Raw genomic sequence first — 26372 nt, 5'->3', positions numbered from 1 at the left:
GCTAAAAAGCTGACAAGTATCTATGTCAGTATTTCACTGGCTTGACTAAGGAATACTACATAGTGCTGTGTGCAAGACAGAGGGGTGTGGAGTTCATAACAATAGTTATATTTTCTTTAAAAATAGTGTCTCTCTCAACAAAGCAGAATCATGATGATACATAGAATATAAAGATTGTTCTCCTGTTAATGTTTTTAGGAGAACAGGAGGGGATGTATGTATATAGGGAGACTGGCATGGGATGAAATAACATGTTTAGCCAATGGCATTATATTTATATTCTAAAACCATGTGGGAATTTTTACAGTAGAATGGTATCATATCAGCCAGCAAAAATATGCTTCCAATCACAACATGGCATTGTATTAAATCAAGTGGAATCTAGATGTGTTTTCTAGGATACTTGTATGGATCCAACAGTACCAGTGGAAAAAGCTTTTAGAACTGAATGCACCTCTGAGCTATGTGCAACTCCCTCCTCCACTTTTTGATGTATTCATTTAATACATTTCAGCGGTAGAGAAAGCACTGCAGCACTGCTCTTGAATTCGCCTGTCAGTTTCAGCTTGTGGTTACAGATCAAGAGTTCACGGTCTACAATGCAGCAATGGAAATTTCTATTTCTGAATACAACGGTGAAACTACCACTAACAAGAAAAAAAGGTTTACTAATGTTAAATATTTAGCACTTAGCTGACCTACTTGTATTTCAAATATATATACTTTTTAAAAAAAATTTGCTATGCTTGGCTATCTCAGAACAATCACTGACAAATTTATTTTTAAAATTATAGGTTCTACTTACAAGAAAAACGATCTTTTTTCATTGTTCTCTGCTGGTTAAGCCACAAAGTGTAATTTTCTTTTTTTTTTTCATTTTCCCCCCCTTTCAAGATTTGTATGATAGGAAAGTTAACTTGCAAGAAAGCTTTCAAGCCTTGTTTACTAAAATGATCCTGAGATTTAAAAAACCTGTTTTCTTATCATACTGTATCTTAAATTTAAGGAGGTTTGTTAAAGAAATCCACTCTCTTCACAGGGAAAAAGTAATGCAAAGCATTTCCTTTGGGGTGGAGGGGGAAACCCTGACATAATCATCTCTCTCGGAGAAGAAATGTTATTGTCTAGTACTGTGAATCCAGGGTGGGGGTGGGAAATGGCCTGACTGAAAATAAGCTAGAGATTTTGTAGTGATATTCAGAAACAAACTCCTGAAAACACGATTTTATTGGATGTTTATCTGGCTGGTTCCTAAGGTAACCCAGCTGAAGAGAAGCCTCTTATCTTGAGAGTGAACAAGAGAAAGTCTATGAAAGGAATCTACACTCTAACTCTTTAGAAAATAGGTTTGTTTCATAGAGCAGTTTGGCAGCTGTGTGGCTGTCATAGTGTCCGACAGACACGAAGCTCAGTGAAAGCATTTTTAAGAGGTTTTATTATAATAAGACATAATATATCAGAAGGTATTGGCTATTTCTGTTTCAATATCTGATCCAATACTCGCCCGCACCAGACATACTCCATGCATATTAAAACTTTCTCGCTGTATGGCAGCTCATGCAGTTTGGTGGGGGTGGGGAAGGGAAAGGAAAGATATACTGCTGAATACAGTGCCTGCTGGTAGTTTTAACTGCTGTAGTTTCAGCCAACACCCAGGAGCAGAGCTCCCTGATACGTGCTAAGGAGACTCAGCACCAACACTCTGAAAGGAGTGTCTCCCAGTATTTAGAAAATACATAGCTCAAAAAGCCTCTCTAAATCTGCATGTGTTGAAGAACAACAGCCAACACTAAAACAGAGGTTTCTTTAAACCTACACGGTGATGTTTCATCTCAGTGAAGAGGCCAACATATTAGTCCAATGATCTTTCATGCCACTTGGACAAATCTGAAGTATAGATCTACAGCAGCCTGTCCTAGACTGAAGCATTCTATAAATTAAAGTTTAGTTAGAACACAATAAAGTATATGCATCTGTAGGCTATAGCACATTGCTGACCAAAACCAATAGTTTGTTTCTCTTACATGAGATCATACTGTTTTAAGGAAGAGAAGAAAATGGATTATGGTGTTTTTTTCTGCATCCCCTAGCATGTATACTGTTTATCCCACACACCGAAACCGTGATTCTGGTATAATGTATCTAGCTGTCTAATCCACTTTTTAAAGACAGTCTGAGAGATGGCCAGCCCTGTTTTATATGAATCACATGACTACAGCACTGTGAATTAGATCATTCCTGCTTCAGTGGAATTGGGGGAGGAAAAAGATAGCTATTACACTCCCCTTGCATGACAAAAGGATGCATAAAGTATGTGACATGTGACCCCCCCCAACCCTCCCACCCCCTCCCCATCCTGGAAAACTGTAGAGTAACTAAGTGGATATGGAAGAGATGAAACACCAGGCTACAAAATGATCAAAACTACAGCATAGGATTTCTACGTAGCTGGACTCAAGCTAGTAATCATTTTCCCTTCTAAAATAAAGACATCAGATAACTATTTGGGTAGACTATAAAAAGATTTAAATCTTTGGCATTAAAATCACCTGTCACCTGTTCAGAGATGGTGAATTCACATCACTGCCTGGAGCTACACACAGACGCCTCACTTTTCAGGGAGATTAGCTAGCTGACTGTAGATATAACAAGGCTGATGGGAATTCATTTGCTAGTCAGATGAAAACGAGTAATTATCTCCAAGAATTTCGTTGCATTTAGGACATTGCTGTGTCTTCTCATCTGACAGCTCTTTAGGCATGAGTTTGCCTCTTCTGGAGTTCAGCCATCCTGTGATTTCCTGGTGCTTTGCCTTTATCATTGGCTTCTTCACTAACCGTTCACAAATATACAGAAATGCCTTTCTTGCAGTGCAGCATAGGCTGGCCACTATTTATGAAAAAGTATCCAGTAAGTTTTGAAGAGTAAGAGATGGATAAGATAGTATGAGTGAATATTATAGCACAGAACTTGGATGGGCCCAGTAAAAAAGAGGACAGATTATATGAGTCCTGACTTTCCATCTCAGGTCTGCCACTGACACACCATGTGATCTTAGATGAATCACTTTTCTCTATACCACTGTTTCACCTCCATATACATATATACATATACATATATACATATATACACACACACACACACAGAGAGACCCGTCAGGCACTCCATGAAAATCTGAATAGGCAAGAGAGTAAAATATATATATATTTTACTCTCTTGCCTATTCAGATTTTCATGGAGTGCCTGACGCGTCTGTACAGCACCTAGGACCATAAAGCCCTAAACAGGTTGAGTATTCTAGAAGCTACTATAAAAACATCAATAGCAGCACTCAAATCTCATGAAGCCCTTATGGGTACTTTGGTTTATGTTCTTAAACATCAACTAACATGGCTGAGTATCACTGGAATTCACCTTCATTTACAATGGGTTCAGTGTTAAAGAGATCATTTTGCTAGACTATGAAGAATAAGAATCCTCTTGCAACTGCATTTTTGCAATCTCCAACTGCAAGTCCATCTCTCTTTCCACATTTATCTGCATCAAGTGATTATGGGACAAAACCAGGTATAAGGCTCAAGTTTAAACATGACACAATTTCCACGACATAAAAAGGAAATTGTGCAATGTCAACCTTTTTATGCATAAAGTAGCTTAGCGATAAAATATTTTGCACATACTAATGTCTTATACCCAAGAATGTTATTATTTAAGTGCTTTATAAACTCACTGTGATATAAGAAATAATTTCCCCATGTTAGATATGAGGAATCCTGTGGCACCGACAGATTAAGTCACAAGAAACATACAGGAAAATCTACTGCAGAACCAGGAACATTAAGTGGATCCAACTGCCAGCCCAATACCTCAATTCACAAGACATTTTCTTTCCTGTTTTAGAGGGGGATGGAGATATCAGTAAGAAAAGTACCTTTTTGCAGAGAGTATCTATTAATTATAAATTTTAAAAGAAAGACAGATGTAACAGGTATGTTCAAAGGTAACAATTTACAATGTAGACTAAAAACAACTGGAAAAAATGGCCTTTGCCCCACCTGAAAGATTCCAGGTTTCAGATTCCAGCATTAAGTCACTTAAATTTAGAAAACCTAAGCCTATGCAGCATACTGTAGGAACAAAATACAAGGGACATCAAAAGGTATATTTATTTTAATCACATGAAATTCATGCCTGACATCACAATTTAGGCTTTAACTTCTCTGCTCTAAGAAGCAAAGTTGTTACAAGGCTGTGAAGAGACAAATTCTTTATCCTGTGGGTTCCAATTTACATGGGCTATGCATAACTTTTGCCTGCATATGCAAAGCCAAAATACAACTCGTGATCTTTAGAGAGCACTTTGAATGTTCCATTTCAACTGCTCCTCGCTTATATATACGGTTAGCAACAATGCTAAAATCTGGCACTCAGTCATTGCCAACCCAGTGTGTCCTAAAGTGCTGAAGAAGTTTGGGGACCCTTCAGAAAAGCCAGTCAAGTTTCAGTGTATAAAATGAGAAATGAGAGTGTGACCAAGATGCTTCTTTCCTACTGCCAATCAGAACAGGAAAAGGCACTGCCAGAGTCATATCAATCAATGAAAAGCTCTTGAATCCCTTGCAAAAGAGAAAGAGCAATTAAAAAAAAATGATGTAGAAGAGTGCAACTGAAAGAACTGAAGCCTGGGTCAGGGCAACAACTCCATCCAGGGAGACTATTACAACTTGAGTATACACAGAAGTTACTATGTAGGGTAAGCTAGAAAGTGGTAGGTACTCCACCTTAACTCATATCCTATTCCACCTACTAGGAACCTAACTGGAGTTAGGGGGGCAAGTGTGGCCTACTCTACCCTGTTCAAGTCCCTGAAGAAAAACATCAATGTGCCAACTTTTGTAACATGCATTACAATTAAGTCATAACAGCAACAAAGAAGATTACCTACCCATGGTTGCACCGACTTTTCTATGGGGACTTAAGCATGGTGGAATGGAACGGGATCACACATAAGATGTCTAAGAGGAACAGGATCTGGCCCTTAGGGTGAACTAAAAGTGGCTTTAGGCAAAAACAGTTTACTTCAAACTAAGTGTCCACAAAAGAAGTATGGGGGTCTAGTGCGCACTAAATTCACACCTTAACTCTCTGCTCCCATGCAGACAAACCATGGAGGAAAAGGTTCCTCATCTTTTGATTGCTGTTACAGCACCCGTTCCCTTTCTGAAAGTTTGGCCATACAGCCTTTTCTCTACATTTTCATACTCTACCTTGGCACTGTTTTGTCCTCTTCCCCCTCTGACCCCTCTTTCTGTCTTTGTTATATGACTCATTTCCAATTGTTTTCAATTGTTTTACTTCCTGGTTTTCATTCCCATTTTCATTTTCCCCTTTGCTCTCTCCCTCTCAGGTTTATACCCTCCTCTCACAGATCTTCAACATACCTCTGATGATTCTAGCAACATCCCTACAAAGTGTTTACTACCACTGACTTCCTGCAGGTTGCCTGTTTCCACAGAGTCTGCAGAGAGCAACAATATAAAACAGCACACAGAAAAGGAGAGATAGCAAGGCATTACTATTATAGAGTGGGAGAGAATATATGCCCATTGTCAGGGAGGAATTAGAGTCAGATTAGTTTGCAAAGGGGAGACATAAGAGAAGAAGTGCTAGAAAAATAAAAATGACCACCACAAAAGAAGAGAACGATGAGTGCTTATTCTGCTAGTAGCACATAAACGAAGAGAACCATTCTAAATTAAAATGACAACACATTTTAAAAGAGCTTAGATATCATTTATGAGCAACAAATAAACATGCAAGTTGTGGGGTTTTTTGCAGCATCTTGCGAGACTGAGATCTTAACTGCAACCCTTAGAGGTGATGTACATGTACAGCTGGATCCGTAATGATAACATCAGCCTCACACATGTCTCATGTGGCACTATCTGTCAGTGCTCTCCCATGCCCTATGCCCTCTTATGTGCCTGTATAAGCATAAACAGCAGGGTGACTGGGCCCCTCCCTCAGTTCTACTGCAGTTCAAAAGCCAGTGGCTGCCAGAGACTCAGAGGGGATAGAGGATTGGTTATTGGCTCTATAACATCTAAAAAACCCCCACAATTACTGTAGAGCAGCTGCTTCCCCCACCCCTCACTGTGCATCATTATGAATCCTATTGTAGGTGACTTGCAAGCTGCATCCCTTCTGGAGAGCAGAAATGAGGAGCTGCGTCAGTCAAACGGTGATTGCAGCACTGCTTTCCTGAACTTGGCATCTGGCTTAGCAGCTATGTCCAAGGCAGTGTAATAAAGGTCAGTGGGTCATTCCACTTTGTTGTTTACAGATTTCAGATACTGTCAAGTTCCTGAAGTAGGCAGAAGATGTTGTTTATGCTCTAGTAGCACGAGCCTTGATGTCTAGTAGAACAAGTACACCACCAGTAAGACTGGTAGTGTTAGGAAGTTTAGATATTCCTTGTAAGGAGACGGCAAGACCTTTAGAACATCTGCCTGTGGCTACAAACACAGAGGGGCCTGAACGGATTGGTCCTATTGAATATAATACATCTAGTGTGCACAATTTTCTTCCTCCCAAAAAATCAATTATGGTTTCAGAAAAACGGGGTGATCAACTAACTGGTTTTGATGAATGAACTCTTGGTGATCTCACTACCACCTCATCCTGCTGTGAACTCCTGAAACCTGCTCTTCAGGCAGATGTGATAGCTACTAGTACCCTGTTCAGAATAAGTGTAAACAACAATCTAAGAAGTCTACCAAATCTGCGTTCTTTGGGCCCCTGTCCTTAGACGTGCCCTTTGTAAAAGCTCTGATTTTCCTTACACCATGGAGACAACCAAAGAACTTGAGTCAAAAAGGGCACAGAAGCACAGAAAGCCTTTTTTTTGTATTGTTTTTTTTTGGAGATAAAAGAAATAGCAAGCAGGGCCCAATTACTATTATCTATGTGTTTGGAGATGAATGGAAGAGTGGCTAGGTATCTGCCATAACCCTCTGGCTGACAGTTGGATCTTTTTGTTAATGGAAAAATTAATTTGGGCTGGTGATATCAACTCACAGTGGCAATTTATTCTACGTTTCCTTTAAAACAGACAGTTTCAGTGTTTTGTGACCCTGTCATTTTGGGCAAAGGGTCCTGGAACTTTTTAGAGTCATTGAGTGGATTCTTGTATCATTGCCTCATCCAATAACAAAGGAGATTCCTAAGAAAGGGGTGGTAAATATTGTTCTGTACACCTCCTATTCCACATGGTAAAGGAATTTTATCTTTAACCAAATTCATATAGGCGTACTGGAGAGAATAGTTAATAGTTGGTTGTACCTTTACTGAGTTACATCATACAGCCAACAGTGACAAGGGAATTTTCTGCTCTCACACACTGAAATAAGAAAGGAGAGGAGACATGCATGGCTCTGGAAAACACTGCTCGTCAAAAAATCCAAATCTCAGGCATGCAAACATGTAAAAGTAGGGACCATCTTGACATATTCAAAGAAGAACCTCAGTAATGTTCGGTTTAGTAAGGTTCCAAAAATATTGAAAAGTATACATAAAAACATCAGCTTCTACGTGTATTGTATATAAGCTTTGGTATAGAAATACCAGATTTCTTCTATGCCTATCAACTGCCAGATCAAAATATTCACATGACATTCATGGCATACTTTTTAAAAGGTGGGGCAGGGCAGTGAGATGCATTACAAAAAATGCTGCTGAGAAATATTGCAGTGACAACAGTTATTCTCAAGGGAAATCAGGGTTTCCTTTGTTTAAAAAAATATAAATTGTCATCTTGCTACAGAGTGCTCCATCACAGGAACTTGAGGACAATTTGTGTAGAGAAACTACTTGATAGATAGAAAATTATGTTGGTACACCTGAAAATTTTTGACCTAAGATGTAGTATCCTCCAGTGAAACAAAGCAAGTGATTGTTCTGCAGCAAGAAGAATCCATAATTCACAATGTTACTGAACAGCTCCATACAGACTAATTGCCAACAAATAATACCCAGAAGTTAGAAACATCAGCAGAAACTTGAGAAACCAGATTCTCCTACATTTCCATTTGCCCTAGGCTCTGTATGGCAGTTGCTATAGCTGGGTGGAGAATTGTATTTCTGTTTCAAAGAAACTATCCAGATTTTTATATTTTACTATCATTCCAATTTGGAACAAAACCCAAACGTTTTTAAATCCTCAGCTGATGTTTTTTGCTCTTGCTCAGGAACAACAGGCCTTGTGGATTCAGTTTGAGATGCACAGAATTCTCTCTCCTGGTGTGGCTGACTAGTGCCTCCAACTAGTACCAAATCCACTAGCCATTCCAGTGCCTTCCCCAACCCAGAAGCTTATCCAGTCTAAGCAACCAAAGAGCTGTACGAGAACACACAATGTCAAGATCCACCAGGATTGCATAAGTCTTTCATGTATGGTCTCAACAGCCTGGACCTGCTTCTCACTTCCCACAGCTGCTGCCTAGAACCAACATTTCCTTCTCTATTTCATGAATGTTTACTAAAACACAATTTACTCAATTAGCACTCCCTAGCTGTATAACTATTGAGGGAGTTTTTTGAATTATTCACAGCACTCGTTTTGCCACAAATATTTGCTTTCAACAAACACTACTTCTTTCTCATTTGGCCTGTTACTTGTGCGTGCATACTTTTAGCTCACAAAAAAAAAAACCAAAAAAAAACCCCCCCTAAATCAGAATAATAGCAGGGGGTAAAAATAAATAAAAGATTACAACTCTCAACAGAAATCATTGCATTTGTGGAAAAAACATTGCGAATCCAGTGTTCTTTCACCATATTTGGGGAAAATATTACAATCAATAAGCACTCACTATTGCGATTTATGGAAAAAGTGCATGCGCACACACACATACACACACACAGGTCAGCCTATTCAAAATGCCATTATGGAAAATATCTGTAACAAAAAGGCAAAATCTTTTCTCCAGACTTCATCCACCTTCTTGGCACTCAAGGTTGGAGAGTTTTTCATGACATTTTGTGGGAACAGTGAACTAGGGAATTCACTCAGAGCTTGATTTATGATCAAAAATGTCTAACTCCTTATGTTTCAGACATGGACGTGTTCTGAATTGAGCCATGGTGTACTAAAACTCACAATGTCATTTTTGCTGAATTAGAATCAAGCTTGCTAACTAAAGAGCTACAAAGCCTATTCCAAGTGACAAACTGCACAACAGTTTAATTTAATGTACGGAAGCATTCTTATATGTTAAGGCACTATCGACACCAAATTCCGCTCTTGACTATTAATGTTCAACTCTGATCAACTTTAGTGCACTTGGTATGTGCGCACCCAAGGATAGAATTTGCTCCTAAATCTCAGACACAGTGTATTGGCCACAGTTAAACTTTGTATACATCTTCGGGCTAGACATATAGGTAGATACACTGGTTTTAAAGTCACTTGACATAAAATATTCAATGTATAACATTATTTCTTTTTTACCTATGCAATGCCTAAATAAAACACTGTAAATTATAAGACTGCTAGAAGCAAAATACCTTGACTCTCCATATGATGAAGCTAAAGTGTGATGTGGCATGTGATCTGATATACTGTATTTACTCACACAGCATAGACACCTTTTTCCCAAAAACTGCCTACTGGGAATTGGGGTGGGGAGGGTGCGGGAGGGTGTTGTGTGGTTCAAATGAAGAAATGCAAGGACCAGAGGGCCTGATCACATGGGAGCATGCTGCCCAGGTCCTCGTCTTGATCCACCTGGGCATTAGAGGTGCCCACCAAGTCAGCTGAGGACCCATCTGGCTGGCGAAGAAGGGGCTGGGCAGTTCAGCTCAAGCAGGATCAGGTCCTCAGTTAACTCAGCAGGTGCTGGGGCTAAACTAAACTTCCTGGCCCTGCTTCATGGGCTCGGTGAGGCTTCAAATGACTCAGCAAGTGCTTGCTGAATTCCCACCCAGCTCAAAAACTAGGGTCAGGAAGTGCCTGCCAGTCAGCTGAGGGCTGACCCTGCAGGAACCAAACTCTTCTTCTCCAGAGGGCAGCCAGCAATGCCTACCATGTCTTGTAGCTATAGGTTAAACAGAGCATCCACAGGTTTGCCTCCCCCCAGCTTACTGCAGCAGCCTATGTTCTATCTGTGAAAATGGTTACTGATATTTTCAAGGAAAGATCTTTTTTTTCCTCATTCCGCCTTCCAAAAAAGAGGTGCGTGCCTTATTTGGGAGCATGTGGTATGTAAGACAATGTGCTTTTTGTCATGTAAAGCCACACCAAAGGTCTTTTTTACGGACTCTTTCATGTGATTCCTTAGTTATAGCAATGTAGTCTATACACTCAACTACAGTCACTTTGGGTGCACCTGGTAGGAGAAGATGAGGGGAATACATTTTTTAAACATATATTCATGTTAAGGCAACAGAGCATTTTCTTCCAGAACCAACTGATACAGCATAACTTACTGATTGGTTGCCCATTCCCCTCCATCGCCACTATCCAAAATAAGATGATTTTTGTCTGGCCCAGAAGGGCTGCTGGAGATTGCAGGTGTAGGAGACTGGGATGAAAGAGAATCCATGCTGCCAGTAGGAGTGTCCTCCTTGGGAGAGCTATGACTGTCACCTACAGAAGGAAAACATAAGAATAAAACAGGTTAGAAAATCAACTGAAAAGTTGTTACCTTCCTGTCTCAGAAGTATCCACAAAATATGCTGCATGGGTATCACTCTAGAAATTTCCCAATGATATGCAGCTTCACCATTGTTAGAAGGTTACCTTTGCTAAAGAACCCACATCTGACATTCTTCTGAGTAGTCTTTAAGATGGATATCCTAATTCAGCTGGTAATTTTATTGACAGATATAACCAGTCACCTATATTTGTTGTAATTCTGTTAACAAAGTTCATAAAAATTGTTGCCTTACAATTATAGTAATTACAATCCTATCAAAGGTCAGAAGATGGAATTTGCAGAGGTCACAATAAGCCACAAATCTGTAAACAGCAGACACTTGGGAAATGCACCAATACTAAAAGTATTGATTTTAGGGTGTTGCTATTGCTATTCTGTAATTGGCCTCATTGTTTCCTTGTCAACTGATTGATGGATAGGCTGCTCCAGAAACATCAACCTAGAGCGTACACATTCAGAAGTGCATTTACTTTGCTGGTGCCTCCATTTCTCTGGTACTGAAGACCACAGAGAATGTATTTCATTGCAAATGTTAAGGAAGAAAGTTGAAGGTATTCATCACTACAAGCTACTACATATGAGATCATTCTGCCATAAATACATATTTTATTGATGTGTTCTGCTTAGATTTATCTATTTAGAAATGTCAAATTATATTTTTGTATGTGCATTTAAAACCAAATAAACATATTTATATAATATATACCAATAATAATGAATATTCAAGGCAACCTCCTTTGTCTCTCTGAACGTCAAATTTTCCCTCATTTCCAGTCTATTCCCACTATATATCTATATACCCATGGCAGTGGCTATTAATTTCATTTTTATGTTCCTCAACAGTAGACTAGTACATGTGCAATGAACACGCTGTGCCCTGGTTTAGGTTTAGGCAGCTTAGCTTAAGCTACCCTAACCCAGCCGGGGAACAGTGCTGGCAGATGTTTGCCGCTGTTGGGGGGGCATGGGCAGACAGAGTAAGTAACTTTGGGTAGAGGGGATCTACCTTTGTTAGGTGGATCCAAATGTAATGCTTGTATGTATCCATAGGGAGTTGGCCATTCAACCTCCGTAAAATAATTCAACTCCTTCACAAAAAAGTAGTTGGAAAGTAAACCCCTACATCCTATTATTACCATTTTTTAAAATCAAAGCCATTAAAGCAAGTATTAGTTTGAGGAGACTATACACAATATTGCATACAAAAATAATAAATCTTTAAAATTTTATGGTCTAGTTTTTATAATTTATATAATTAATCCTTGTAGAGGACAGCTGAAGTTAGCTCAATTTTATCGGACATGAACTATACTATTATAATGATCATCTCTCCCCCACCCTCTTTAAGTAAACGTGGCCAACCAGGACTCACCTTCCGAGATAAAAGCCACTGCCCTCCACCTTACAATTGCTTTACCTAAATCAATTATTTCTGCTGAAAAAGCAGAAATTCAAAGCAGTAAATGCCTGCGTTCGCAGCCATCTCCAGTAATTTTGAAAGAACTTCTCTAGAGATTAAAATGACATACAACTAAAACACTCAAGTGATAAAAGTGATCATCTGAAAATTTCTCCCTAAAGTAGCTGCTAATTTAAGGATCTAAATTAGCCTGTAGTAACAAAGTATGATAAGCTCTGAGGAGAAGATTGTTAACCTCAAAAAATCATTCAGATTAGCATTCCAACTTAATCCTGCTCACCCACGTAGCAGCTGCACTACACCTTACTTCTGTGCAATGAAGCCTTTATGTTGCAGCTGAAATTTGCATGACATAACTGGAGGAATGTCAGGTAAAAAACAATTCATTAAGTTTCATTTGCAGTCATACATACCATGATGATAAACATCTGATAAGACAGAAATATTGTTATGTTAATTTACTGAGAAATGTAATTCTTTATTGCACATTTCTATTCAAAGACTTTCTTTCCAGAACCACTGGTACAGGTGCAGCTCAAAGCCATCTATTAGAAGGATTTGTCTTGTTTCTGCAAGTCACTAAATAACTATCAATCAATCAAAAACTAAACAGGAATACAGCCTGTGTAAATGTACACACTGACAGGTGAAAAATATGAAAAAATCACTATATGAGATTTTTAAAAACAGCTGGAAAGCACTTACATATCACAAGTGGAAGGTACAGTATAAATTCCTTGATATACAGGGTGAAATTTTAGCCCTACTGAAGCCAATGACAAAACACCCAGTTTCACAAAAACAATTTCACTACTACACTAGGAAATCTCTTTTGATAAATATATTAACTTCTATTCACATGAAACATTTTAATAGAACATAGCTATAACCAGTATCTCCCAAACTTCCAAACAGAGGGTGTCTGTACATGTCTGGGAGGCTGCTCTGACATGGCGTAATTACAGCACATCAGAGCAAACTCAATTAATTGAGTCTGCTGGAGTATGCTAATTAGCATACTCCATCCAGCCTCCGCATCTTTTGCTTCAAAATGGTGGGGGACACTTTAACAAAAGTTCATTTGACGAGCTTTAGATAAAGCACTCCCACTGCTATTTTGAAGCATGGATGCTGATACACAAGATGCTGTGGGCATTTTAATTAGAACAGCTCTGAGACCTGCTCTAATGAAAGCACTCCCACCTCCCATCTCCAAAACACATGTAAAAATGCCCAGAGTGTTTAAAACCATAAAGGGACCATAAGATCATCTAACCTAACCTCTAACGCATCACAGATTATTAAATTTGACCTAGTTACCTCTGCATTGAGTCCATAACTTGTGTTTCATTAAAGCACATTCCAGAAAGATGTCCATTCTTGATTTGAGGACATCTAGAGATAGAGAATCCACAACCACCCATGCCAGAAAGTTAAACATTACTACCACTGTCACTTAAGAGTGGGGGTCTTCCTTCCAATCTGAACTCATCTGGTTTCAACTTCAAACCACAATTTCTTTTACCCCATTCTTTCCTAGTTCATAGGCCCTTTTGGTATCTAGTGCTTTCCCCCTACAACTATACTAACACACACTATTCATTTCATTTATCTACCTCCTTTTGGACAAACTAAACAGATTGAGCTTTTTTAAATCTCTCACTGTAAGGCACTTTCTCCATCCCTTGTGTCATTGTGTCCCTCTTCTATATCCCTCTATGATACATGAGCATTGTTTTTAAACTGTGGGTATCAGCCACGCCACAATGTTCTGTTGTCTCACCAGCATCTTCTTCAGAATTAAAAGTTGACTCTTAGTCATGACTGCTTTGTTTATACATCCAAGGACCACGTTATTCTTTTTGGCTAGTGTTGCCGTAGGGAAATTATGTTGAATTGTATGTTTACCATGAGGAAAAAGGGTTTGGTACAGTCACGGATTTCTAGGATACAGTCCTGTATCCTGTAAGGATCGGGCTGCATTTTTCTTCCTAGATTCAAGTTTGCATTATAATACAGACAAGTGTATTTTATAATCCAAATTCCTCCGTATGATTGCCCTGTCATCATTATTTACCACTCTGCCAATCTTTGTGTCATCTGCAAATTTTATCAGTAGTGGTTTTATATTTACTTCCACACTGTTGACAAAATGCTAACTAGAGTTAGACCCAAGAGCAAAACCCACGGAACCAAGTAGAAACACCTCCTATACACAGCTATATTCTGAAACATCAATCAGATGGCTCTCTGCAGTGCCTAAAAATTAGGTGGCTGGCTTCACTGAGCTCAAGGTATGCTCTCCCCTGCTTGCTCTCTCTCTCTCACATTTCTTTCTGCCTAGTTTCCCACCCCATAAAGAGGAGTGGAGAGTGTCCCATTATAGACTATCATATTTTCTCATATACAATACAAAATGAGCCTTCCAACATTGGGGTACATATTTTAAGCAGGGAAGCTGTTTCCTTCACTGAAAAAGAAACATGCCTAGAGACACTGTCGATGTTATACAGCTGCTAGAATGGTGGAGCCCTGTGTTAACCCCTGTCACAGCCATAGCTATTGACTGAGCACTGTAGCTTGTGCCTGAAGCAGCAAGTGACCTGCTGGTAGTATCTTGATGAGACTTGTGGTGTGAAATCAACATATATGCACAATTTTGGCACCAGCACCCCTTGTTTTTTCTCCTCCTCCATTTGTGTTTCCAAGTGACACTAACTGCTGTGTTTTGCACAGGGTTCAATACAACTCAAGGTAAGTTAAGTGTAGCATGGTGGTATCATTTTTTCCACATACAACACATACAGAACAGCTGCTGAAAATTTTATTTAGCATATGTGGTTTCAGCATATTGTTTCAGCTATGTCATCACTAGTGGGAAGAGCTTGACGGTCACCAGGTAGCATTGTAAATGGACACAAGTCAACAAAATGGGACACGGTTTGCCCTTGGCCCACAAGGGCATTTATTGTCATTGTAAAGCCCCCATTGGTATAGATTTGAGACAGTAACCCTACCCAGTTAAAAAATGGTTGAGTAATGCCCAATAATGGCATGGCCAGTTAAATCCTGGTTCACCGACTGTAGGGTCAGAGATAATGTGGTGACTGATTGGTGCTTGTGCTGACCATTCTTTATGCCAGTGAATAAGTAAGGAAAAGTCAAAAGGTTTTGAAAGGATGGACCATATTGGGTACCTTGAGGGGAGCTGAGCTACTGGTTGGCAGAATATCTTGGAATCTGGCTAGTAAGTGTACTTCAGCATTTGTGCAGTGGAGATGAATGGAAGCAATGTTATCGAGTACTGGTAACCACAGGAGTGGAGTAAGGCACAATGTGCCTGACACAAGATGCACTGTAGCATGCAGTTGAGTGAAAGCTGGAGTGCGCCTATATGTGAGAAATATGTTAACAGCAGAATCTGCAGTTTACTGGGTGAGAGCGAAAGTAAATTTCTGCAGTGATACATTGAAATAATACAAATAGCATGGTTAGCTTCCTAGCTGCTGCTATTTAGTTGCTTACAAGGAAAGGTTTTTTCCTTCATTCTGTCTTTCAGAAACTAGGTGTGTATTATATTTCAGGGCATGCTATATGTAAGGAAATATGGTATCTAACAAAATCAGCAGGGGTGTGCGAAGCGGGCTGTATGTGATTTGGATTCAGCCCTATACGGGGGACAGTGAGAAGTCCCTGAGGACCAGAAGAGGGCCAGTGTTGTGCCCATCCACAAGGACAGGAGGGAAGATAACTATAGGCCAATCAGCCTAACTTCCATCCTAGGGAAAATCCTAGAAAAGTTCATCAAGAAGTCTATCTGCAATAAGCTTGCAGAAGACAAGATTCTGTATGACAGTTAGCATGGCTTAGTCGCGGGCAGGTCTTGCCTTACCAACCTCGTCTCCTTCTAGGATAAGTAACTCGCCACCTGAACACAAGAGAGCAGGTTGACATTGTATACCCAGATGTCCAAAAGGCCTTTGATTTAGTATCCCACAATGTCCTCAACAGAAAATTGGAGGATTGTGGGCTTAACTCCAAGAAAGTCAAGTGGGTGAAAAACTGGCTGCAGGATAGAACCCAGAGAGTCGTAGTGAACTGATCTGTGTCATCCTGGCGAGAGGTGGGCACCGGTGTCCTGCAGGGGTTGGTGTTCATTCTAGTACTTTTCAACATCTTTATTATTTGGATGTGGGGGTGAAGAGCTCACTGACCAAGTTCGCAGATGACACCAAGTTATGGGGAAGCCTGGTCACGCTTGAAGATAGGGTACAGATACAAGCAGACCAAAACAGACTAGCAAGTTGGGCAGATCGGAATCTGATGAAGTTCAGTGTTGAGGAATGTAAAGTGCACCACCTGGGGATGAGCAACCCACAACACACCTACAGGCTTGGCAGCACCAAATGAATGAAAGAGACCTGGCGGTAATAACAGACCACAGTGTGAATATGAGCCAGCAGTGCAATGCTGTAGCCAGTAGGGCAAACAATACGCTGGCATGCATCCATCAATGCATCTCCAGCAAAACCAAGGAGGTGATTCTTCCACCCTACTCAGCACTGGTGAGGCCACAGCTGGAGTACTGTGTCCAGTTCTGGGCACCACACTTTAACAAGGATGTGGACAAGCTTGAGAGAGTCCAAAGAAGAGCCACCCATATGATCAGAGTCTTAAAAGGCAAGTCATACGAGGAAACGCTGAGGGACCTGGGACTCTTCAGCCTGAGGAAAAGAAGGCCGAGGAAGGACCTGGTAGCAGCTTACTGCTACACTAGAGGAGTACATCAAGGGCTCAGTGAGCAACTGCTCACCAGGGCACCCAAGGGGAAAACCAGGAGAAATGGCCACAAACTCCTGGAAGATTGATTCAGGCAAAACATTAGGAAAAACTTCACAGCCAGAGTGTCCAGACTGTGGAATAAGCTCCCTCCAGACGTGGTGCAATCACCTACCATGGAAATCTTCAAGAGACTAGACACTCACCTTGCTGGCGTCACCTGACCCCCAGTTACCTTTCCTGTTTGATGAAGAAGACTGGACTCAACAATCTTCTGAGGTCCCTTCTGGCCTTACAGTCAATGAATCTATGTGACAGGGGTACATAATCCTGCTTCTTTCCAAATACTGAATAAAAATCCTTATTTAACACTTCCATCTTCTTTGTATCACTAACAATTCTACTGTTGCTAGTATTTCTTTTGTGCTTGAAATGCTTAAATTCATTATTTTCCTTGATGCTGCCCAGCCATGGATTTTTCCATATATGTTTACCTCCCCTTATCAATTTTCCTCCCCTTTGCAACTTCTAAATTATATTATTTGACTTTTTTTTTACATATTACTTTGAGAAGCCAAAAGATGCTGAAAGGTTTGAAAGGTAAAAGCAACTTTTAAAACATTGCTTACTACTCTAACTTTACTAGTCATAGCACTTGATTGGCACAGTCATTATTAACAGCCTTACTGTTGTTGTTATTGCTGCTGCTGCTATTGCTGCTTTAACTGCGTGAGTTAGAAAACCCAAGAACACAATGCTTATTTTCTCTCTCTACACACCACTTCTACAGTAAGCAACACTGTCAACTCCTCCACTTGTAGGAAATATTATATTTGTATATTGGATTGATATCTTTTATGCTTCCTATTTTTGACAGGCAACCCAAGAACTTCTTATTCTTCCACCCACTTTCCCCAAAAGCCCCATTATCCTGCCATTATCTGTATAGCAAAACAAATAAGACACCGTAACTTCTGAGGCTCATTGATGCAGTTCTCCAAACTAGCTAAAGCACTCTCACAGATAATTTCTTCTGTATAATCTCTGATGGATTGCTGTTTTCACTTCTCATCGGTGTCACTAGCTTTCATCTCCTCTTCTCAAGACGGGTGTTATCATCTACAAGCCTGATTTTGGCCCAGATGCTGAGAACTATGAGAAGTATCTGTACAAACAGGACTGCCTTCACAGCACCTCCTTCTTAACTGTCATCAATTAAACTCAACAAGAAAACTGAGTTCTTGATCCCTCTTCCCCCTCTAACCCCATCTTCTGCAATACTGGACAAAACCACTATTCTCTGTGGATTCTTTCAGTCAACAACCCAGGTATCAGCTTTGACTTTATCTCCTCTCTAGAGTAGTGGTTCTCAACCTTTTTTAGACTCAATGCACCCCTCTGAAAGTGCCATTCTTAGTTCTCACTTGTTTTTTTTTTGACCACAGAAAAATAATAGATGAATTCTTCTATTGCAAAGGACTCAAAGACCAAAGCAGGTCAGAATGTTTTTATTACTTTGGATTCCTATTTCAAACCTCTGGATTTATCTTGTGAATCGTGTTTGCAAATCTAACACTGTGTGGCACTCCACAGCACCCTTGAAAGGATCTCAAGGCATCCCAGGGTCTCAAGTCAACTTGATTAAGAATCACTTCTTGAGAGGCATACCTTCAAGGCTACCTCTTGACATATTTGGGGATCTTTCATGTTGTAGTTGTCACATGCAAGATCCAATCTTTACTTTCACTATACAGAGCTAAAAAACTTATGCTACCAAAAACCTCATCACACCTTGTGCCTAGACCTCTTCCTGGCTCACTGTTCTAACCACAATACCCATCTGAGCAGCTCTGCTAGCTCTCCATTTCCCCCCGTCCTCTATGCAAGCATTTTATCTCTACAGCACTTCAACCCAGGACTAACTAGCAAATCTACTTGACTTACATAATACTGTTATTCACCTCTCAACCCGCTCTGCCAGCTTGTACTGCCCACTGTTCCATTTCTCCCTCAAGAACCTCTAACCTTTCTTCTGTGTCACCCCTTATAGTTAAGGAAGCTACCTAGTAAAAGCCATTTCAGCATTAACATATCTGCTTTTAAAGCTCATCTCTCTTATACTACACATAAAAGCCTGCCCTGTCTCCCAGCAATCATGCACCTTCATCTCCCCTTCCCCTCAATCAGATTGCATTTGGGATGAAAGCCTTCTCTCTATAAACTGTGATATTAGCTCTATCAGAATCTGAATTAAACTGCACTTTGCTGACAGACCAGCTAATTCCACCCCCCCAAAAGCAATTGGAATGCGTGTTCTCATCAAAGAATATTTTTTGTTGTCGTCCAAAACTGAAAGAAACTGAAACATCTTGGAAACATCACTAATCAGTCCTTGGCTTCAACCCAAGAATTTTAAATAAGAAAACATTCATTTGTTACAAAAATTAGGAAAACCAGACTGTTAACACCCTCAATCAAACTATTAACCAAATTCTCTGCAAACCTTAAGTTGAGTAAGCTAAAGAATTACACATTTCAGCATCAAAGAGAAAGATGAATCTTTAAGGTTATCCCTTCTACCAACATCTGTGGATCAAAAGTGGTCATAGGATAAAAGTCGTTTATAAAAGTAAAGCTTCTATAGTAACAGTGGAGATCACACTTTTTACTGACACCATGATTCTGAGCCAAATATAATTCTCATGCATGTTGTAGTTGTCACATTAGCTATCCAGATATGTCACAATGGGAGGTTAAAAGACACCACACTTTTTGCCTTGTCATCTTTAATTAAAGTCTAATGTTGCCAATTAGCCAATAAATTGGAAGCATTCTTTTACCAGAAATAATTTATTTTCCTCAACAAGTCACAAATCTAACCAAGCAGAAAGTAGCTCTATTCTTACGTGAACTTAAGAGTATATCTGATGTTTTCATTAACTAGGAACTTCACAGGTTGGGGATGAAACAGATATGCCCAAACAAAGATTATCTACAGTTAGTAAGAAGAAGGCTCAACATGTTACAGCTTCTACAGATACACAAGTTAAGATAGAAATGGGAAGCAGATGTGACAGAATCAATTGTGCCTCAGTGTCAGCGCAAGTTAAAAGAAACACAGATCACATTATGAAGTCAGTAATGGCTAACAGGCATTACATTACGACACGAAGAACCACCTCTACTTCAAAGGTTGAATGAATTGTTATGTGAATTAGATTATAAACAGAAGGGAACCACTTAGGTGACAATGTCAAAAGGAAGTCAAACCAAATTACTTTACACCATGAAGCAGAATATTTACATTATAATAAAAAAGGAAGTCAAAAGGAACTGATTCCAAGAGAAGATATTTAAACTTCCAAAAGCAGCCAGCCTACTGCTATTTGCTTCACCAGAGTTATCACTTAACAAATGTTATTAGCCCCTCTAGCAAGCAATTGCAATTTGTCAACAGACGCAGACCACTGCCACAAAAAAGTCAATCCTTGGGAAAACTAGTAGTGTTTACTGATATCCTGTATCAGGGATTCCACTGGAGGAAGGCAGCTTTCTACTGTTGTCAAGACTCATTGGATGACTCCATGGTGAAGGCACTCTGGGAGCTGTATTAGTATTAGACTATCTCCAGAGTGCAAGAGGTACTAGCCAAGTCTGACTGGTTATAGGTTGCAAACTCATGTTGCTGCACCGCCCACTGTCATTCAGGGTGAAACTTTCCATAACTACAGTTCCCATTGTAATAGATGTCCATAAAATCATGAAGAGTACTGACTAAGTGAACAGGGAATTGCTGTTCACCAAGTCCCAACAAGGGGCACACCCAGTGAAATTAGTAGATGATGGTTAAAACTAACCTGCGGCAGTACTTTTTATGCAAGAGGTAGTTAACGTATGGAATTCACTGCCACAGGACATGGTAGAGGCAGATAGCATAGGCAATTTCAAAAAGGGACAGAATAAAGTCATGAATGATAAATCTATTAATGGCTGTTGAACAAAATGGTTGGAGATGTTGCCTCTGGCACCTCTAAATCAATAAATAAGGAATGCCAGGGAGGGTACTGAATAGGAGGTGGATCCCTCTAGAGTTTGGTGCTCTCCCTATATAGCATCCATTTCTAAGACTGTTGGAGACAGGATACTGGGCTAAATGGACCATTGGTCTGACCCAGTATGGCATTTTTTATGCTCTTAAGCTTTCCACAACTGCAGTTCTCATTGTGCTCCACCAATACAAATAGTAGAACTTTTAAGCATTCTTTTATTTATTTTAATTCCTTTCATATTTACTAAGGACCCATCCAGTGCTGAGTAAATGAAGATGACTATGTAATTACCTCCTTGACCTGAAAGAAGTAAGGAGAACTCTGATTACTACCCATATTAAGTCTACCAAAGCAGTATTATTTAACCATACCAGCTTCTAAATTGACATAGATAAACCAGTGCTACTGTGGTCAGCAACCATGTAGCTTATTTTGTAGCAATTTATAGTACACAATGCTAAAATTTAAAAGGGGGGAGAAAGAGCCCTTTACATTTCAAGGTTCCTAAAAAGATGTGCACAGAATGAAGGATAGCTCTATATTACTGCATTTCATTAGATGAGAAATAACAAATGGATTGCATAACAAATCCCACAGACTTTCACTGCTGTATTAGTATGCAGTTAGAATACATAAGAAGTAGTATTAGCTCTTACATTTAATTAAAATGTTAAGAAGGACTCTTTCACCCTGGAACCAATACAGATTTATCTGAGATAGCAGACAGCAAATGACCTGCTTATGCATCAATACAATATTCTCTTTCAACACAGGCCCTGTAAGAGTTCAGGATGCAGACTCTTACGCAGTCTGTTTTTTGCATGATGACAAAAGAATTACTATCTGACTTCACTTTTTCTCTATCAAATAAACAGTTTTGATTGATTTTATATTATGTATACACACAAGAACGCATGTCATACATCAGGTAGTTTTCTTGTAGGAAGATGATTTCTCCCAGCTCTGTAATAATTCAGAAATGCTAGGAAGGAAGGAAGCTAGAACTGCAAAATGCTGAACTTCCTTTAAGACTGGTCTAAAGTCTGCAGCCACAATTGGGGCTGTGGGGGTGGGGAGAGGAGGTAGAATTGTCTATGTATAAGACAAATGAACTTGCAGGATTCTCAAGGCACTTTTGCATCTCTCTTTCCCCAAGATTTCTCACTGATTTTCAAAAGGAAGAGCGGTTTGTTTTTTTTAAGAGTCATAATTAGCTGTACTTTTCCCTATAATATCATGGAACTACCTTCATACAGATCTGTTTCTTTTCAGATTCACCTTTAGAATTCAGGGTGAATTTTTAGATTGGCTAATTCCTTCAATAAAACCCACAAATGCAGAGAATGGCAGGTGAACCTTTCACAGGGATAACTAAAAATAAAATGCTTCAAGAATCACTAATTCTTCAAGCTGTGCAAAACAGTTCAAGGCAGACTCACAGATCCAATGTTGGGGTGTTAATTTAGACCTCATAATTAAATTCTGAGCAACAAGAGACAAAAGGGGAACTGTGTGAAAGTCAGATAGCAAGCAGAGGGTGGAGTTCCTCTCCCTGTTCTGTGCATATGATCTCTACACACTGGCTGAATGCTAAAAATTAAACCTCTGCCCATGAGTCTCCAAAAGAGTGGAAACTTCCAGTAGAAAAGCCCTAGATTCCTAAACGATAAAAATGCTACTGAAAGCAAGAACAATCTCTGAGACACGATTACTGGTGAGAAAGCAGTACTAGGACCAAGACCATACAAAAATACCTAATGATAGGCAAGCAGTGGTCCTCCTCACAAGGCACTGAATAGCCTCAAATCCAGAAATACTTTCTTCCAAGTTTTTTTTTTCCTTTTTGAGGAAAAATGTTATTTTGCACACCTGTAACACAAAGAACATATCCACCTGGAGCATCAGTATGTAATCCAGTAGAGGGTGCATTTACAGTGAACTAGAAACCCTGCCCTAATCCTCCATGTGGATGCACTTACACACACACTGGGGGTCTCCAGACGAGCACACACATTAGCTTTGTGGTGCTTTAAAGGATTTTGAGATGCCACAAAATGCACGTAGCGCATGTTAAAAGGTTTGTGCTGCATATTTGTAGTGAGGAGCCAAAATCAGACACCAGGAAATCCTAGTATCTAAAAAATAGTGCTTAAAAAAAAGAAAGGCAGTGTACATAGGTGTAGCATGCACCACCCAAAATCAGAGCCTGGCTGGCCACAGCCATGCTCTGGCTGCTGGCCAGGCTTGCGGGAAGCCCTCAGGGCCCCAAGTAAGGCTGCTGGGGCCAGTCCAGGTGCTGGCCCCAGCCTCCTCTACCACCACCCTTCCCCCGTTCGGGGCAATGTACTGCATGCCAGAAAGTGTGTACAGGGGCATTCCCCAGGAACAAGTAACAGCAGCACAACTATGTGCCACTCCTATCTATCCTGCAGGAAATGCACGTGCCTGCTTGTCCGGATGTGCCAACTAATCACAAAGTAAATTACTCCACTTTCAGAAGTGAAGTAAGCTGATCTCACACAAAGACATTCTTAGACCACAGTAAGGCTTCACCATTAGTGCAGACTAGCTGGCGCACTGCAAATTCACAACTTTGCAAAGCACACATTAATTTCCCCTGCGTGGACAAGCCAAGACACGTGATCTGGGCAGGAGCTCTTGACAAACTTCTGGATTTATTTTGCTCTGCCTTCTAAGATCTGAATTCTTTGGTTTCGCAGTAAAGGAGCCATGTCAGATAACTGCTGTGGAACCCTTCAGTTCCTTTTTCCAAAAAGAGAGTCAAAGCATTCAATTAATCTCTAGCCAGCTGTCAAACAGAGGCCAGATCACTTTTTTTTTAATCCAGTTATCTTTACTATTTGGTATGAAAACCAAACAAAACCTAAGCACCACACACTTCCCGCATTTCAGAAAGAAGCCACAGTGTTAGCAGTAATTGAACTGGTTGTATCAGCACTACTGTTTGTTACAGAAACTGGACCCCAGTCACACTGCCTGTTTCATAGTTGGTAGGGTCGGGAGGGACCTAAGCAGGTCATCAAGTCTGACCCCCTGCCACGGCAGGAAAGAATGTGGAGGTCAAACAACCCCAGTGAGGTGACCGTCTAGCCTCCTTCTGAAGATCCCCAGGGTAGGAGCGAGCAACACTTCCCTAGTTCCAGCTCCTAGTCACCCTGACTGTGAAGTAGCACCTCCTGATGTCTATCCTGAACCTACTCTCAATCACCTTATGGCCATTATTTCTTGCAACTCCTGGCAGTGCTCAGGGGAACAGGGACTCTCCCATTGCCTGCTGGTCCCCCTTGGCAAGTTTGCAGACGGCCACCAGATCCCCTCTCTGTCTTCTCTTGTAGAGGCTGAACAGGTTCAGGTCTCTCCTCATATGGCCTGCCCTGCTGCCCCCTGATCATGAGTGGCCCTCCTCTGGACCCTCTCAATGCTGGCCACATCCCTCCTGAAATGCAATGCCCAAAACTGGATGCAGTACTCCAACTGTGGCCTGACCAGTGTCGCACAGAGGGGGAGGATCACCTCCTTGGACCTGCTTGTGATGCATCTACGGATGCATGACAAGGTGCAGTTGGCCTTCCTGACTGCATCCCCACACTGCCGGCCCATGTTCATCTTGGTATCAGTGATGACTCCAAGATCCTTTTCCGTCTCTGCACTGATGAAAAGGAAGTTCCCCAGCCTGTAGGTATGCTGCTGGTTCTTCCTCCCCAGGTGCAACACCTTGCACTTGTCCATACTGAAACCCATCCTATTCTCATCTGCCCACCTCTGTAACCTGTCCAGATCTAGTTGTAGCCTGTTCCTCTCTTCTAGCATGCTCACTGCTCCCCACATCTTAGTGTCATCTGCAAACTTGAACAGGGTGCTTTTCACCCCCTCATCCAAGTCACTGATGAAGATATTGAATAGTGCGGGCCCAAGGACCAAGGTCTGGGGAACCCCGCTGCCCACCTCCCTCCAGGTTGAAAATGACTCATCCACGACCACGCTCTGTGTGGCCTTCCAGCCAGTTGTGACCCAGCTGACTGTGTAGGCGTCAACACCACAGTCACCTAATTTTGTAATGAGGATGGTGTGAGAAACAGTGTCAAAGGCCTTCCTAAAGTCCAGAAAGACTACATCCACCACAACACTTGCATCCAGGGCTTGTGTGACCTGGTCATAGAAGGCAATCAGGTTGACAGGACCTGCCTCTAATGAACCCGTGCTGATTGCCTCTAAGCATAATCTCCTCTGCTGGCCCCTTGCAGATGTGTTCCTGAATAATTTTCTCAAAGAGCTTCCCCAGGACTGAGGTAAGACTAACAGGCATATAGTTTTCTGGGTCTTTCTTCCTCCCTTTTTTGAAAATGGGAACCACACTGGCCCTTTTCCAGTCCTCTGGCACCTTGCCAGAGCACCACGAGTGCTCATAAAGCTGTGCCAGGGGTCCTGCAATGACCTCTGCCAGTTCCCTCAGCACTCTGGGGTGGAGATCATTGGGACATGCTGATTTAAACACATCTAGTCCCTCCAGAAGTTCCCTGACTAGGTCCTTACTGACCCTGGGCCTGGCTGCGCCTCCCCTGGGTCCATCCAGTATCCCAGTGCGGGGGATGTCCCTTTCCCTGCTCAGAAAAATAGAAGAAAAGAAACTGTTAAAGAGATTAGCTTTGTCACCTGGTGCTACCACCAGATTACCAAGCCTGGCCTACAGAGGCCCCACATTACTTGATACCTTCTTTTTACCCCCTATGTATTTAAAAAAGGACTTCTTATCCTTGATCCGGGTCGCTAGTCCCAGTCCCATCTCCACCTTAGCCTTCCTAACAGCCCCACTACAATCTCAAGCAATGGAGGTATACTCCTCCTTGGTGATGGTCCCTCCCTTCCATTGGGTGTACGCCTTTTTGGCTTTGAGGCATTCCTGGATGGTTTTGGTGAGCTATGTGGGTTTTTGAGTGCTCTTGCCCGCTTTGATCTGCGTGGGGGTCACCCTTTGGGCTTGGAGGATAGTTTCTTTAAGGAACGACCACTCTTCTTGGACTCCCAAGTCCCCTCCCCTCTGGAACCTCAGTGCCTCCCTGACTAGTCTCCTTACCTCATTGAAATCTGCCCTCCTGAAGTCCAGGGCTGCTGCCTTGCTGCAGGCCTTTGATACCTTGCACTGGATGGTGAATTCCAATAGGCAATGATCGCCTACTGGAAGGTTAACAAGGTAACCTATACTGAAATGTCTGCAAAACTCTGGACGCTTGACTCTCTTTTCCCATTTTCTTCAACACAGGTGTGAAGGAGTCTCTCTCTTAGGTAGGTCTTAGGCTGTTTACACTAGAAGAACGCCTACCACAATAATATGCCAACACAGCCCACTAGGGTAGACACTGTACATCAGTAACTTCCACGTTTGGGATT

General features: G+C 41.0%; 1 protein-coding gene across 3 annotated transcripts in view; it reads right to left on the bottom strand.

Annotated features, from left to right (window-relative positions):
• Positions 1-26372, bottom strand: part of ARHGAP10 (Rho GTPase activating protein 10) — a 223427-nt gene that overhangs the window by 24926 nt on the left and 172129 nt on the right. For all 3 annotated transcript variants that reach the window (XM_090036363.1, XM_090036361.1, XM_090036364.1), the window contains exon 20: positions 10486-10645. In XM_090036363.1, the coding sequence (XP_089892489.1) occupies positions 10486-10645 (160 nt within the window). The remainder of the gene's footprint in view (positions 1-10485; positions 10646-26372) is intronic.

The sequence above is a fragment of the Crocodylus siamensis genome, chromosome 2 (assembly GCF_052110815.1).
Source record: "Crocodylus siamensis isolate JL-2025a chromosome 2, ASM5211081v1, whole genome shotgun sequence".
Classification (NCBI taxonomy): domain Eukaryota; kingdom Metazoa; phylum Chordata; order Crocodylia; family Crocodylidae; genus Crocodylus; species Crocodylus siamensis.
The sequence above is the reverse complement of the archived record's forward strand: the minus strand, read 5'-3'. Positions and strand labels throughout refer to the sequence as shown.